The sequence below is a fragment of the Gadus morhua genome, chromosome 6 (assembly GCF_902167405.1).
Source record: "Gadus morhua chromosome 6, gadMor3.0, whole genome shotgun sequence".
NCBI lineage: Eukaryota > Metazoa > Chordata > Actinopteri > Gadiformes > Gadidae > Gadus > Gadus morhua.
Genome location: NC_044053.1, coordinates 8,819,859 through 8,833,928, shown reverse-complemented (window position 1 = coordinate 8,833,928; position 14,070 = coordinate 8,819,859). Strand labels below are relative to the sequence as shown.

Genomic DNA, 14,070 nt, shown 5'->3' with positions numbered 1-14,070 from the left:
GACGGAGGTCTCTGTGGACCAATAGATGGAGTGATAACCGCCCCCGCACACGCTCATCTCTGACATGTCAACTCGCACTTCATTACCTCCTAGTTATCGGCCATTTTATTTTTTCACTCGTTTTTTATTAATCTCCCATTTGTATCTCTCTTTTACGATGACCTTCTTCTGTGACGTTAATCCCTCTCTCGTCTACCCGTATAGCCGTCGGGCTGCAGACACACTAAAGAGTTCCCTGTTCGCTGTAGAAATGTAATTAATTCTCCAAACGCATGCATTTTCGGGAGAGAGGCAAAATTGAGACGGGTGGCGGGTGTCAGACAGACGGAAAGAGACGTCCTCTGTCAATCAAACTGATTGCCTGTTGATCTCTGTCGCCATAGTGAATGGGGGCTGGTCCACGTGGACAGAGTGGTCGGCGTGCAACAGCCGCTGTGGGCGGGGCTTCCAGAAGCGCACCCGGAGCTGCACTAACCCCGCCCCTCTGAATGGAGGGTCGCCCTGCGATGGACAGGCCATCCAGAAACTGGCCTGCACCACACTGTGCACAGGTACGTCTCTACTGCTTCGCTTTCATTGGATTCAAATGGAGCAGTTCTCTCTCCTCTACTCTTTCACTCACTCACTCCCTCACTCACTCACTCCCTCACTCACTCAGTCCCTCACTCCCTCACTCACTCCCTCACTCACTCACTCACTCACTCACTCACTCAATTGATCTCTCTTTCCCTTGTTTCTGTTATATTTCCCTATGTTTACCTACCTCTCCCTCTCTCTGTGTCTCTCTCTGTAACTGTTTCCGGAACTGTGTGTGTGTGTGTGTGTGTGTGTGTGTGTGTGTGTGTGTGCGTGTGCGTGCGTGCGTGCGTGTGTTCGTGAATGATGTGTGTGTTTTTGTGTGAGTTTGAGTGGATGATGATGTGTAACCGTGTGTGTGTGTGTGTGTGTGTGTGCCTGCGCGTGCCATGCCATGCGTCTCTAGTGGACGGTGTGTGGACTGACTGGAGTAAGTGGTCGGCCTGTGGGACAGAGTGCACCCAGTGGAGGAGGAGGGAGTGCAACAACCCAGCCCCAAAGAACGGAGGGAGGGACTGTGACGGCCTGGTGCTCCAGTCACAGAACTGCACCGACGGACTCTGCATGCAAAGTGAGCTCAGTGTGTGTGTGTGTGTGTGTGTGTCTGTGTGTGTCTTTCATCAACAACAGGGACAGACCCACTTCTCTACGGAAGTGGGTCTAACCATCGGGGGTCCCGCTCAGAATTACATTGGGATGTGATTGAGGGAAAGAAAATTTGTGAAAGTGGGCTTCACAATACAATGTGATTTGATTTGGACAATCACTTTGCTATTTGAGCCACATGACCAACGCCACCAATATTGTGAAATTGTAATTTAAAAGGTGAGTTTCATTTCCAAATGTTACTCTACCATTATAGGGTAAAGCTGAACAAGTAAACATTCATGATAATTTAATCTGCAGAAGGGGAAAGAAAGCAAGACACTCAAGTCTCCCAGCCTGCTCATGAATTACATTTTGGCAGCCCATCGCTTTTGGCTAGGGGTTTGTGTGTGTGTGTGTGTGTGCGTGTGTGTGTGTGTGTGTGTGTGTGTGTGTGTGTGTGTGTGTGTGTGTGTGTGTGTGTGTGTGTGTGTGTGTGTGTGTGTGTGTGTGTGTGTGTGTGTGTCAATAAGAATTCTGAAAAAACGACAAAGTGTAGTCCATTTTCCATTTATTCTCACTTGAGGGAACACCAATCAATCCAGACAACGGATAACTACAAGCATGATCGATATCAACGTCAAGACATTGTCGATGACAAGTCCACTGATAACATTAGCTACTGATTATGTTGGGGTTTGGGCAAGAAGTCCTGGATTTACTTTTTTTTCCCTTGCTGGTTTTGCTCTCTCTCTCTCTCTCTCTCTCTCTCTCTCTCTCTCTCTCTCTCTCTCTCTCTCTCTCTCTCTCTCTCTCTCTCTCTCTCTCTCTCCCCCACCCTCTCCCCCTCCCTCTCCCTCTCCCTCTTTCACTCCCTCCTTCCCTCTCCGTCTCTCGCTTTCGCTCTGTCTCAGTCTTTCTCCTTTCCTATACCTCCCTTGTTCTGCTGTGAACAAATTGGATGCAACCGTTTCTACCTCATGCCACAATCTCTGTGGTACCTAAAGTGCGGTTATCTCTCTATTTATTTCCTTCTTCGGTCCTTTCTGTCAACGGTTATTTATCTTATACAAATCAAACATCCCCTGTCCCAAAGGATACTGAGTAATGATCTGGGCTTGTGTGTGTGTGTGTGTGTGTGTGTGTGTGTGTGTGTGTGTGTGTGTGTGTGTGTGTGTGTGTGTGTGTGTGTGTGTGTGTGTGTGTGGTGTGTGTGTGTTTATTTTTGAAAACCAATGAAAATGTACAAATACAAGGGGGTACTCTTCCAAACCCACATGGAAAATGAGGCAATTATGGCGAAAACTGTGTCTGTATTTCTTCCCATGGTCGAGGCAACTCTATCTGTTTGTGTGTGTTTTCGTGTGTGTGGTCAAAAAGATATAAATATTTTAAAACACATTGCACTCCAACTAAACAAAAAAAATCCCCTATTGTACAGTTGTAAACGAATGAGAGCAACTTAGCCATTATTTCACTCAATTGACGAACCGGACAATGTTGGCTGGTCAGATAATGCGGCTGGCATTTCCCAAAAACAAGCTTCACACAGCCTGAACTTCAATGAACCAAGTCCAACCACTGAATAAATGGCTGGTATCATTTATAGCCCCTGCCCATTCTGATTCGCTGGAATAAACCACTTACCCAGGGTAGTATAAAACCTAGTAAATACATATGTTAGATTAAAGTCAACTCTGAATAAATATCATAAACTGCCATGTTACCTACAAAATAACAAATATTTACATTCAAGTAAAAGTTCTCAACTTAACTTCAAGAAAAAGTAAGTTCAAACAATCATCATTCTGTCATTCTATAATTATACACAACTATACACAAATCATGACAAGAACCTATATTAAATAGCCACGCAAAAGAGGGTCTTGATCCATGAGATCGCCACTTAATATTTGTTGTTTCAGGGTTGATTCCGGAGGGCCAGTCCATCACCAGCCAAGATAAAAACATGCTCAAAATAAACTAATCCTTGACTAATCCCGCTGCGGGGATATTTGTCAATTTAAAACAGTTGAACATGTATGCAATCATGTATAATATCCATCAAACAAGCTCAAAGGTTCTGCCTTAGGATATTTCGCTCTTATTACACGTGGAAAGGTTTACTAAAAGCTTGCTTAACAATACATATACATAATTCCATGAAGCATAATTTGCTAAGAAAAACCAGGTCTCCGTAATAGACATTGACAGAAATGTATTCAAAACCCCCATAAATACATACATGTAGTGCCTTCCACCAGTACAGCATGAGCCACGCTGTACATTGTGTGTACATACACATGCATTGCAGACGGATCAGGGTATAATTTAGAGAGGTATAGATTTAAGCTCATTTGCCCTGATAGATTTTCTGGCCCTAAAAGGCTGAGATGTGGTTTTATGTCCGCACTAATGTTTCAACTGTTTCCTGTAGCACTAACAGGAATCCATGAATTATGTGTTTGTGTGTATGTATGTGTGTGTGTGTGTGTGTGTGTGTGTGTGTTTGTGTGTGTTTGTTCGAGTGTTGCGTATACGTGTGTTTGTGTGTCCTTCCAAACACGTGTTTGTTTGTGTATGCATGCACACGTGTGCTCCCACATGATTCTAGACCATGCCTCGCACTCGTGCTTTCATCATCGAGTTATCTTTCCACCGAGATACAGCTATAGAGTGTATAGAATTATTTACTTTCCCTTCACCCTGTTTCGTGTCTCAAATCTGTTGTGAGAGTTGCTCCTAGATTTACTTCCAAATAAAATGCCCGGCCTGAATACAGAACAAAATAGAATACATTTAAAAAACACGGTGCCTTAAGAGTGCTAGCTGCGCAGACTGCTACAAACACCTTTCGAACTGAAACACCTTGTGATGTAGCGTGGGTTGTGTTGTGGACCAGCTGCAGCTCAAGAGCTGAAGACTAGCTGCATTATCCTTTTCTAGAGTTCTCATTCTGTGAAGTGACTTACAAAGGTTCTCTGAAGGGAGGTGTTGCCCCCGGGATCGGGGGGACCTGCCACCCACTGCCCCCCCATTGGTGTTACCCAGGTCCGGGTGGTTAGTGACAGTAACTTGCTATGGGGGTGACCGTGTGGGAAGAAGAAAGGGAGATCGACCCTAAACAGCAATCAATCTGGAAGCGGGACCACTTGAAGGCTGGCTTAGTAAACATGCACGCACACAAACACACGTACACACACACACACACACACACACACACACACACACACACACACACACACATACACACACACACACACACACACACACACACACACACACACACACACACAGACACACAAACACAGACATGCACACATGCATGTATGCGCGCATACACACACACACACCACACACACACATACACACGCACACACACACACAGGCACACACACACACAGGAACACACACACAGATTGTGTTTCTACACAGCACAAAGATAGCTGTGAACTAAAGCTTTAATTTAACTGACAGTAAGTCTACTTTACACGCCTACATGGAAATATGTGTTGCAGAAAGTTTTTCTCAGTTGGAACCTGCAGGGAGGGTTTGTTATTTTAGGTTTTATTTCAAAAAGGTGTATATTTCAAACACAGTTAAGTTTTACAAGACCGAAAGAGCAGAACGATAGGCTATAAATGAGCGCAATTAATCATTGCTGTTATTTTACAAGTTTGGCTGTATAGTATGAATTAGATTATGCTTGTAAAAGAAGATAGATGAGGGAAATAACAAACACTTCAAGTATGTAAGAGACATTGTGACAAGGAAAACATGTGTGACTCTTACGTCTTTCAAGCTGCTATTTTTCTCGGTGCCTCAAAAAAACATCTTACCGTAAAATCTCTCTCTCTCTCTCTCTCTCTCTCTCTCTCTCTCTCTCTCTCTCTCTCTCTCTCTCTCTCTCTTTCTCTCTCTCTCTCTCTCTTAAAAAACGATCTTCATGCCTCTCCACCAACTTATGTCTTTTTGAACCCGCTTTCTTGTCCACTCAAATCCTGTGAGTGAGAGAAATCCAATTGACCTGCCTCTCACCCATCTCTGAGTGCCTTAGTGTGTGTGTGTCTGTGTGTGTCTGTGTGTGTCGGTGTGTGTCCGTGTGTTACTAAATCAGCTTGTGTTCATTATTTTGATAACCATTTTTATGACACATTGATCAGGGCCTACTGACTGGGTGCTCCACAGTGTCACTACAGATAACATGACTTTTCACTGTCTGTGTGTGTGTGTGTGTGTGCGTGTGCATGGATCCGTGCGTGCATACCTGTGTGAGAGAGAGTGAGAGAGGGGGGGGGGAGACAGAGAGAGAGAGAGCAATGGTTTGAGTGACAGAAATAGTAAGAAAACTTCCCTGTGAGTGTTTGCCAGTATTAAAAAGTTTGGAAGAAAAAAGTTCTAACTAGAGACCGTAGTTGGCCTCTCTTACGTCAGGAAACCGCTGTCACAAAATTTGGTCTCTTCACTTCACACAAAAGCTGAACACAACACACAATGTATAACGTCATCAAAAAGCCAGTTTAGGGTTTGGAATACATGTATGATAGGGTTGCATCCAAAGACAAATCCTTTGAAGTAATAATGCAGGACCCATTTTTATTGAAGACACGCATTCCACCATTGGCGATTACGTGCTTGATCATTTATTCAAACTATTCATTTAGCAAATAAATCAGCTTATTTCTTCCCCCACTTTTCTTTAGTCATAGTCACTTAGTCATGTTTCTCCTTTAGTGGGCTGCGTTCAAGTTTTAGTATTCAACTCCCAGGGCTCCTCTACATAGATTGTGTTTCCATTCTAGCTAAGACATTCATGTGTCATCCATTGAACCATCATTGTTTCTGTTCGAACAAAGACAAAGACTTATCTTTGGACTATTATATTCTACATTACAATAACACAATAAACAAGAATAAGCCGTGGTGAAAAATAGACAAAAAATCAAAACGTGGTGAAGTCTGGCCACTAAGTCATGATATGTGTTCATGTAATTACTCCGTGCTTCAACAAACCGAAACCAAATGAATAAATCATCAACATGCCTCCAACCCCCCCCCCCCCCCCCAAAAGGAGCGCAGCCCCTCTGTCTTCCCATTTTTATGTTACTGTTTGCTTACGTTTTTTGAGTTGTGTTCAAACCTCACTCCTCTTAACCCTGCCAAAATGCCCTGACACGTACGGCCGAGCCTTTGGAGTTTGTGCTGTGCTCTGTCGAGGCCGTCTGCCGGTAAAGGAGCCTTTTTTTCGAGAATGGCTTCGCCTTTATCAATTATACACCGGGGCGTTTCAATTATACAGCTCCTCGTCTCTGTCACAGACCTGCTGTCTGCCCCGAGTAAGTGGACTCACTCGATACGTGACACAGCACTCACTGTCCAGAGCTAACCGTGTAGCCCTGTCTGTGGGGAGGAACTGTTACACAGCCTTCTGTCTGAGCTCCGGGAGAGGATGGGGCGTAGGTATCACAGGCTGAAGAAAAATGTCCTACAAAGGGAGTGGCTCTCTCTAAGACTCATTGCTCATGCTACATTCCGTGTCCCACGTTTTTTCTGTTTTCCTGTGCTTGTTGTCGTTTCACATTTCAGTTGGTTCTGCTTGTTGATGTCTTCTCTCCGTTTTCATTGAGTCTATTTTGTGTTGTGTTTTTTGCCATTCCTCCCACACGCCGGCCATTCCACCATCCCTTTCTTTTTTGTCTCTCCTTTCTCCAAGGCTCATTGTTTCAGAAGGCAACAGAGAGCAAAGAAAGGAATGATTTGGGATTCACATGTGAGTTGTTTTATGTTTTATCCCCATCCCTACCGGCCTCCTCTTCAGCGCCTAATTATTTCCGCCTTTGATACAGCCTCCTCTCTCTCGGCCCTCTTGAGTGCTCCCAGAGTTCATGTTATCATTTTATGTGTATATATATATATATATATATATATATATATATATATATATGTGTATATAAACATACAGATTCGTTTTTCTGTTATTTTTTTATCTTCTTCTAGGTTTCTATGATCGTCCTATTATATCTTTATAAATTACAGAGAAAACTAAGACGAAAGGAAATAAGGTTGTTTCATCAGTAACATTTCATCTGCTAGGGGCTTTCAGACGGAAGAAAGACATCTAATAGCCCATTGCAGCACTGGGAATCAGCTTTATAAATGGCCTGCAAAGTGTTTCTTACAAATGGTGACTAGTCACCCCTCAATGTGACGCGTTTCCAATCAAAGCAGGATATTACAGCAGGACATGACATAACAGATAGTGAGTCATTCCGGATGTGATCATTTCATATTTGAAGTGGTCCGGCTATTAGTTCAAAAGTGTCTGAGCTCAGGATTTAATTTGATTAGAATAAAAAAATACCGTTCAGAGAAACTGGAAGTTCAAGATTCATAGCATTCCCCAGTTAATACTTGTTCCTTCTAAGTCAAGGCAAGATGGCTAATAGTTCAATTTGCAATATCACGCAATCTCAGTTCAAAGGGTTGCTATTGATTACATAATCCATGCATTGACTTGCATCCCCTGTCATCCCAACAAGATGTAATATTAGCCCTAATATTACAGATTTCGCTTTATATTATCGCTTTATATTATCCACCAAATCTTATCCAGATGAAGGAAGTCGTTCTGCAGTGATCGGTGTAGCCAAGGCCTCTTCGTGGCCTTAGATTGGCCAGTGGGAAAGATTGCCAGGAAGCTCATCCGTTCAATATGCAGGGATGGATGTTCACCATGTGACTTAACGTTGGCTTCTGTTTGTGTGTGTTGGACAGTAATACAGAGGCACAGAACATGAACTTGTATTCATCACATGATGCATAGCCGTATATGCAAATCTATACAGTTTGTTGGACCCTTGAGGTACCTAGCAATACCTTGAGTGCATACATTTTCATCATGGATTGCCCCAGTGGGAACCACCAGCCCTGGCATTGTTTTGTGCCACGCTGTACTAGTTGAGCTAGACAGGACCACTTTGGCAAGATTCAAAGTGCACGCAAATGCACGCACACACACACACACACACACACACACACACACACACACACACACACACACACACACACACACACACACACACACACACACACACACACACACATAGTACACACACATAAACACACACACACACACACACACACACATAGTACACACACATACACACACACACAAACACACACACACACACACACACACATACACACTCAGTCACTCAGTCACTCCCTCTGTCACACACGCACTCAATCACACACACTTACTCACTCAGTCACCCTCTCAGTCACTCGTACACACACATACCCACACACAAGATCTTTTTATTTGTGATAATGAGGATGATGCAACTGAATATAGCTCTTGTTCATCCGTCCAAACACTGAGGGCTCCAGACACTGTCCATCCATTTTGCAGCGTCAAGAGTGCTGGGAAAAAACACAAGCACTGTATTTACGTCCATCCTGACAGGCGATGACAGTGTGTTGAGTCAAGGGCACGCAGTCAGGCGGTATAACAAAAGGCTAATGGACAGTGAGTTTAAAACAGTGGTGGTATGACAGGAGGGTAAAGAGGGGCAACTAGAGGACTTAGTCCTGTGAGGAACCAAGTGCTCTCTGTGAGAATCTCTCTGGCATTTCCCTTAACATGACCTAAGAACAATATAATGGTTTTGCTCCTCAAACATGAAGCAATTTTTTATTTTAAACTTGGTGGAAAGTGATGTACATAAAAAAACATTAACATTAAAAACGAAACCTGAGAGAGGACTTTGTTTGTCGAGCGTTAATTGGTACATACATGGTGGGTCATTTTAATCACTAGGCGTGACACTTTCCATCGCTGGGTTAGCAGGTTAGATTTAACTGAGGATCTGAGCTTTATTTGCAATAAAAACATTATTAATATATCAAACATGACCGTTTTAAATGTTGACGACTCGGGACAGGGTGTAAATGTGTTTCTCATAGAAATACTTTATAAACATTATGTGTTTGAGTAGATTTGAGATTCAGAAATGCCTGTTAGTGATTAAGAAATATGTAGATGAACAGGGATAGCCCAAAAAAGGAGAAATAATAAAAGACCACTTTGGATGACGAAATGTTTTGAGGCAGAAAATGTTGTCAAATATGGAGAGAGCACTAGTCTAATATTGGAAAATTTAACAGATTATTGAACTGTAGCTCATAAAGTTCCCTATCGAGGTCCAATATTCTTGCTTATTAACATACTTGGAAGGAGTCCTTGTTTATGTGGTATGGTTGCTGTTAGGCACTTTTACTCTGCGAAAATTAAACAAGAAAAAATGTGTTGCCATATGAAGCATTCCAGAATAATTATAATTAACTTTATAATGGCTGGTTTCTGTTATGAATGTCTTTGAAATATAAAGAGAGAGTTTTTGCTTTTGCATAATTAGTTTACTTAAATGTCTAATACAAGTGTGCAAATGCAGCTGTGTTATTACATCATCTTCTACCTCCCATCATACAAATGCAATACTATTATTCTAGTTTTTACAGCAATCATTGTTTGCATAGAAATAAATGCATTTGAATAACGCTGGAATCATTTTAGTAGTAGTAAAACATATCACAGTATGTAGGTTACTCAGACAGGGAAAATAAAATGGCATATTTCAGCTGTCAACAAATCCAGGAGAGAGAGAGAGAGAGAGAGAGAGAGAGAGAGAGAGAGAGAGAGAGAGAGAGAGAGAGAGAGAGAGAGAGAGAGAGAGAGAGAGAGAGAGAGAGAGAGAGAGAGAGAGAGAGAGAGAGAGAGAGAGAGAGAGAGAGAGAGAGAGATCTGAGCTCAACAGTGAACAAGAAGGGCAGAATCAGTTTCTTTTTATTTCGATCCCAACTGTCACTACTGTGTCACTCGTGCAGAGTACACAAACCGACTCACATGGCAAATATAGACCATCACCTACTTTGATGATCCCCAAGGGCCACAGCCAAGAAAAGGAAAAACGAATTGATCCCGTTACCAGGGGAAAATAACACATCAAGCTAGGCTTGTGATGCCATGTGATTGCCTACGACTGTACAGTTTCAAGTCCTATTCTGCTTTACTGCTTTATTCTGAATTACTCAGAAGACATTTGGAGGACTCATTATCAAAAACAGCTTACATGGGATTTGGGTTGTGGGCAGGGGTTTGGACTTAAGCTTGAGGATGCTTTACAGTTTAGGCTGCACATCTTGGGGATCAAACTCACAAACTTTAGGCTGGGAATTCCAACACTCTAGCCACTATGATGTTCAGTCTCCAGGCCATTTTAATTGATGTGTAATTCTTAATTATAATGCACGATAGGTGCGACTCTTCATTTTATGTGAGAAGCAGATAAACCACTGGTTGAGGGCCAACAAATGTAATTAGGGTTATATATAAATAAATAAAAAATCTATTTCGGTGTACTAGTAATTGCTATTTATTAATTTGACTATTTAATCATCTTTCGCTGCATGTTTGAGCAGGTTTGGGTATATTGCATGGAAGGTAACAGGATGGGCAGAGCATGTCATTCTTGGGATTCATTTCGTCTTCTTGGAAGACACGAGCAAAATACATTGTGCACATATTACAAAAAGCCGTGTATTGGAGACGTACAGCAAGAGTCGCACAGAGACAGCCGTCTGAACTGGCTCCAGGGTTATTCAATCTATTTAAAAATATATAAATAAATCTTAAGCTACCCTATAATTATGAGGAGACGCATGGATCTCCTTATGATGTCGTACCACTCCAAAATAAATCAAAGAGTGTATGTGGACACGTCCAGTGGTTTTAAAGATTTGCTGCCAAGCAACCCAGCACTCCACTGATAACACACAGAGAACGGACCTGTCCGTGTGTGTGTATGGGTGGGAAGGGGGTACGTGCCTGTGCATCTGTGTGTGTCTGTGTGCATGCACCCTGCTAGCCAGCACAAATCCACCTGAGCAAGTGCGCTTGCTCATGTGGAGGTGCACCATCAAAAGGAGCATCGAGCTTTCATGTGTCTCCAAGGTCATGCTGTTTAACTTGTTCCATACGAAGCAACTGCATGGCACCACAACAAGCAGCCAATCCCCCCCAGCAAATGAGTCAGTGTGTTTTGCTGCTAAAAGCCAGTTATCTGCCTCTCAACTTAAAGGAGGGATTAGAGGCAGCATTCCTACACTTCTCTGTCTTCTCCTTAATAGCAGCAGACAAATCCCCTCCTACCAGCTACAGAGAACATGATTATATGAGAGGGAGGAACACACACGCAACCGGAACACAGATGCATGGACACACGCGCACACACACACACACACACACACACACACACACACACACACACACACACACACACACACACACACACACACACACACACACACACACACACACACACACACACACGCGCACACGCACACACACGGTGGCGTGCTTGTTGCTGTGTGGGCTTGTTTGTTTGGAGGCTTTGAAGTTCAAGTGCCTTGCCTCAAAGTTTTTGCTTTTGCCCTCTTTTCCTCTTCCCCTAATCTACTTTTCTACGAGTGTACTCTTTCCCTCATCTTCCGTTTCCACACCTCTGCCCCCAGCCTCCCTTTCAAGCTCTTTTTAATTTCCCTTCTTTTTAATCCTCTTCATCATCTTGTCCCGCCTCTGCCTCATCCCCACTCTCATTGGCCAGCTCTCTTCTTCATCCCGGACCCCTACTGTGGCTGTAGACTACTGTGTTTCTAACAATTCGGGTATTTCCTTCCTTTTGCGCCATTTCTCTATTCAAACAAGATATAAATTGCTGTCGGTACAATAAGGATGTTCCTAGAACCAAGTGCAAAGCACTAACAATCGCTAGGTTAATACATGCCCCGTATGCAACAAAGTTAGCGAGGAAAATATGCTACACAACTAAGTACCATAACTGAATACGACATACATTAAGCTCATACAAGTGCCAAGACGTACCACAGAAAACAGGGAGGCCTCATCCAGCCTCTCCTTCAGCCTCTTTCTCCCCCTCTTCCTCTCCCCTCTCGCATCTCTCCCTCGCTCCACCGCACCGCGTCTTCCCCTCCGCCTCCACCCCCTCCTTCTTCCCTTCTCCATCACAATCACGCTCTCTCCTTCTTCTCCTTCCCGCCATTCGTTCCCAGGGTCTGCCTTTTGAGCGGGGGATGATAAAAGGCGATGCCGGATATAATTTCTCTCACGCACAACCGATCTCTTCTGAGGCATCGTCATTGTCTCATCATGTATTATTCTTAAAAAAAAAAATCCCTCCCCCCACACTGTCCTTATAACAGTACTCACGCATAAAGAGCTGGGGCCCGTGTTCAGGAAAATGTAACATTAAAAATCCCCATTAAAGTTTCATCGGCAGACTTTATCAGACCTGTAAAATAGTTAACTAGCGTGTTAAGTTTTAAGAGTCCACGTAGGCCCCCTGTGTCTGTCTAGACACATGAGCCCTGTTGCTGTCCAGCAGGGACAAGGCTGTCTGAAAACTCATTTGAGATCTGATTGCATGAGACGTACTTTATCAAACTATCAAACAAATCTCCCAATGGCACTATTTACAAAGTTGTACAGATTATTTATCAAACCTTGGCTACATTTGTAAGTCAGTGCCTTTGAAATAGAGAGAAAAAAAGCATGGAATCAAATTAAATATGGATCTATTGTCTTGAAGTAATAAGCTTCATAATTAGTTTCAAATGTTTGTTTTGCTTTATATGTATGCAATGTTTTGCCGTGCTCTCTTTGTCTGTCTCCTCCTCTCTTTACTCTCTCAATTAAATTCAAAGCGCTTCATCATCGGGCATGGCAAACATACATAATAATAGTATAATGAGAGGCAAAAAATAAACATATAATAACACAATTACATCACAGAGGTATTACATAAATGATAATTACAGGAAATTGCAAACATTGTAATTAGGGTTTTCAATACGAGAGAATGATATGATAATCATTTACATTATTTAATGATTTTTTCTCCCTCCCTCACAGCGGCGCCCAGTGCGGACGACGTGGCGCTGTACGTGGGCATCGTCATCGCGGTCATCATGTGCCTGGTCATCTCCGTCATCGTGGCGCTCTTCGTCTACCGCAAGACGCACCGCGACTTCGACTCTGACATCATCGACACCTCGGCGCTCAACGGCGGCTTCCAGTCGGTCAACATCAAGACGGCGAGATCAGGTGAGACGCCCGGGAAAAACCTTCCGGAAAGGAAGTCAGACGCCGGAACGCTATCATTCAATTGTACTTCGTTACGATTGCCTTAGCCATCCGATATGAGTGAGTGAAATCCGCTGTGGGAATATCTGTTTGGTTAGATGCAATTTAGATTTGAGATAGCTCCCCGGGTCATTCCGGACCTTCCGGGGCATCTCTTCCCTGATTAGTTTGGAGAATCCGTCTTGCCTGTCGATCACAGGGGTGTGAGATGCAACACTTCCTAATGCCGTTGAGGCATAGGGAGGGTAGGGAGCAGAGTGGGGGGGGGGGGAGGTATTTTAGAGTTGTTTCGTCTGAAATTCTTCCTCACCCTTTACAACTCTCAAATCGGGCCCGCATCAGTGGCAAGACACGTACAAGACGCAGTTCGTGAGTCTTCAAATTGTAGCAACCTATCAAGCATGTACTATGGCGTTGAAAGAGAATGAAAGGAGGATGGAATGCAGCCCTAACCTTTACAGCCACAGTGCAAGAAAGCAATGTATGTCCAATCTCCACATCCTTCCGCACAGGGTCACCCATGTGGACAGTACACTTGGGCGGAGAGGACTAGCCAGGTGTACACCATGTACAAGCCATTTCACCACAAACAATCAGACAGGTATCAGACAGTAGTCATGTCGTCTCATTAAGCACTTAAACTGTTTCAGAACCTCCTCCAACACGATATTATCAGGGCGGATAGAGGG

General features: G+C 43.4%; 1 protein-coding gene across 4 annotated transcripts in view; it reads left to right on the top strand.

The window, feature by feature from the left end:
* Positions 1–14,070, top strand: part of LOC115545092 (netrin receptor UNC5C) — a 159,126-nt gene that overhangs the window by 117,127 nt on the left and 27,929 nt on the right. For 2 of the 4 annotated variants that reach the window (XM_030357902.1, XM_030357901.1), the window contains exons 6-9: positions 384–551; positions 983–1,147; positions 6,875–6,931; positions 13,151–13,342. In XM_030357902.1, coding sequence (XP_030213762.1) covers positions 384–551; positions 983–1,147; positions 6,875–6,931; positions 13,151–13,342 — 582 coding nt within the window. The remainder of the gene's footprint in view (positions 1–383; positions 552–982; positions 1,148–6,874; positions 6,932–13,150; positions 13,343–14,070) is intronic. The other 2 variants (XM_030357904.1, XM_030357903.1) reach the window with 1 other exon arrangement.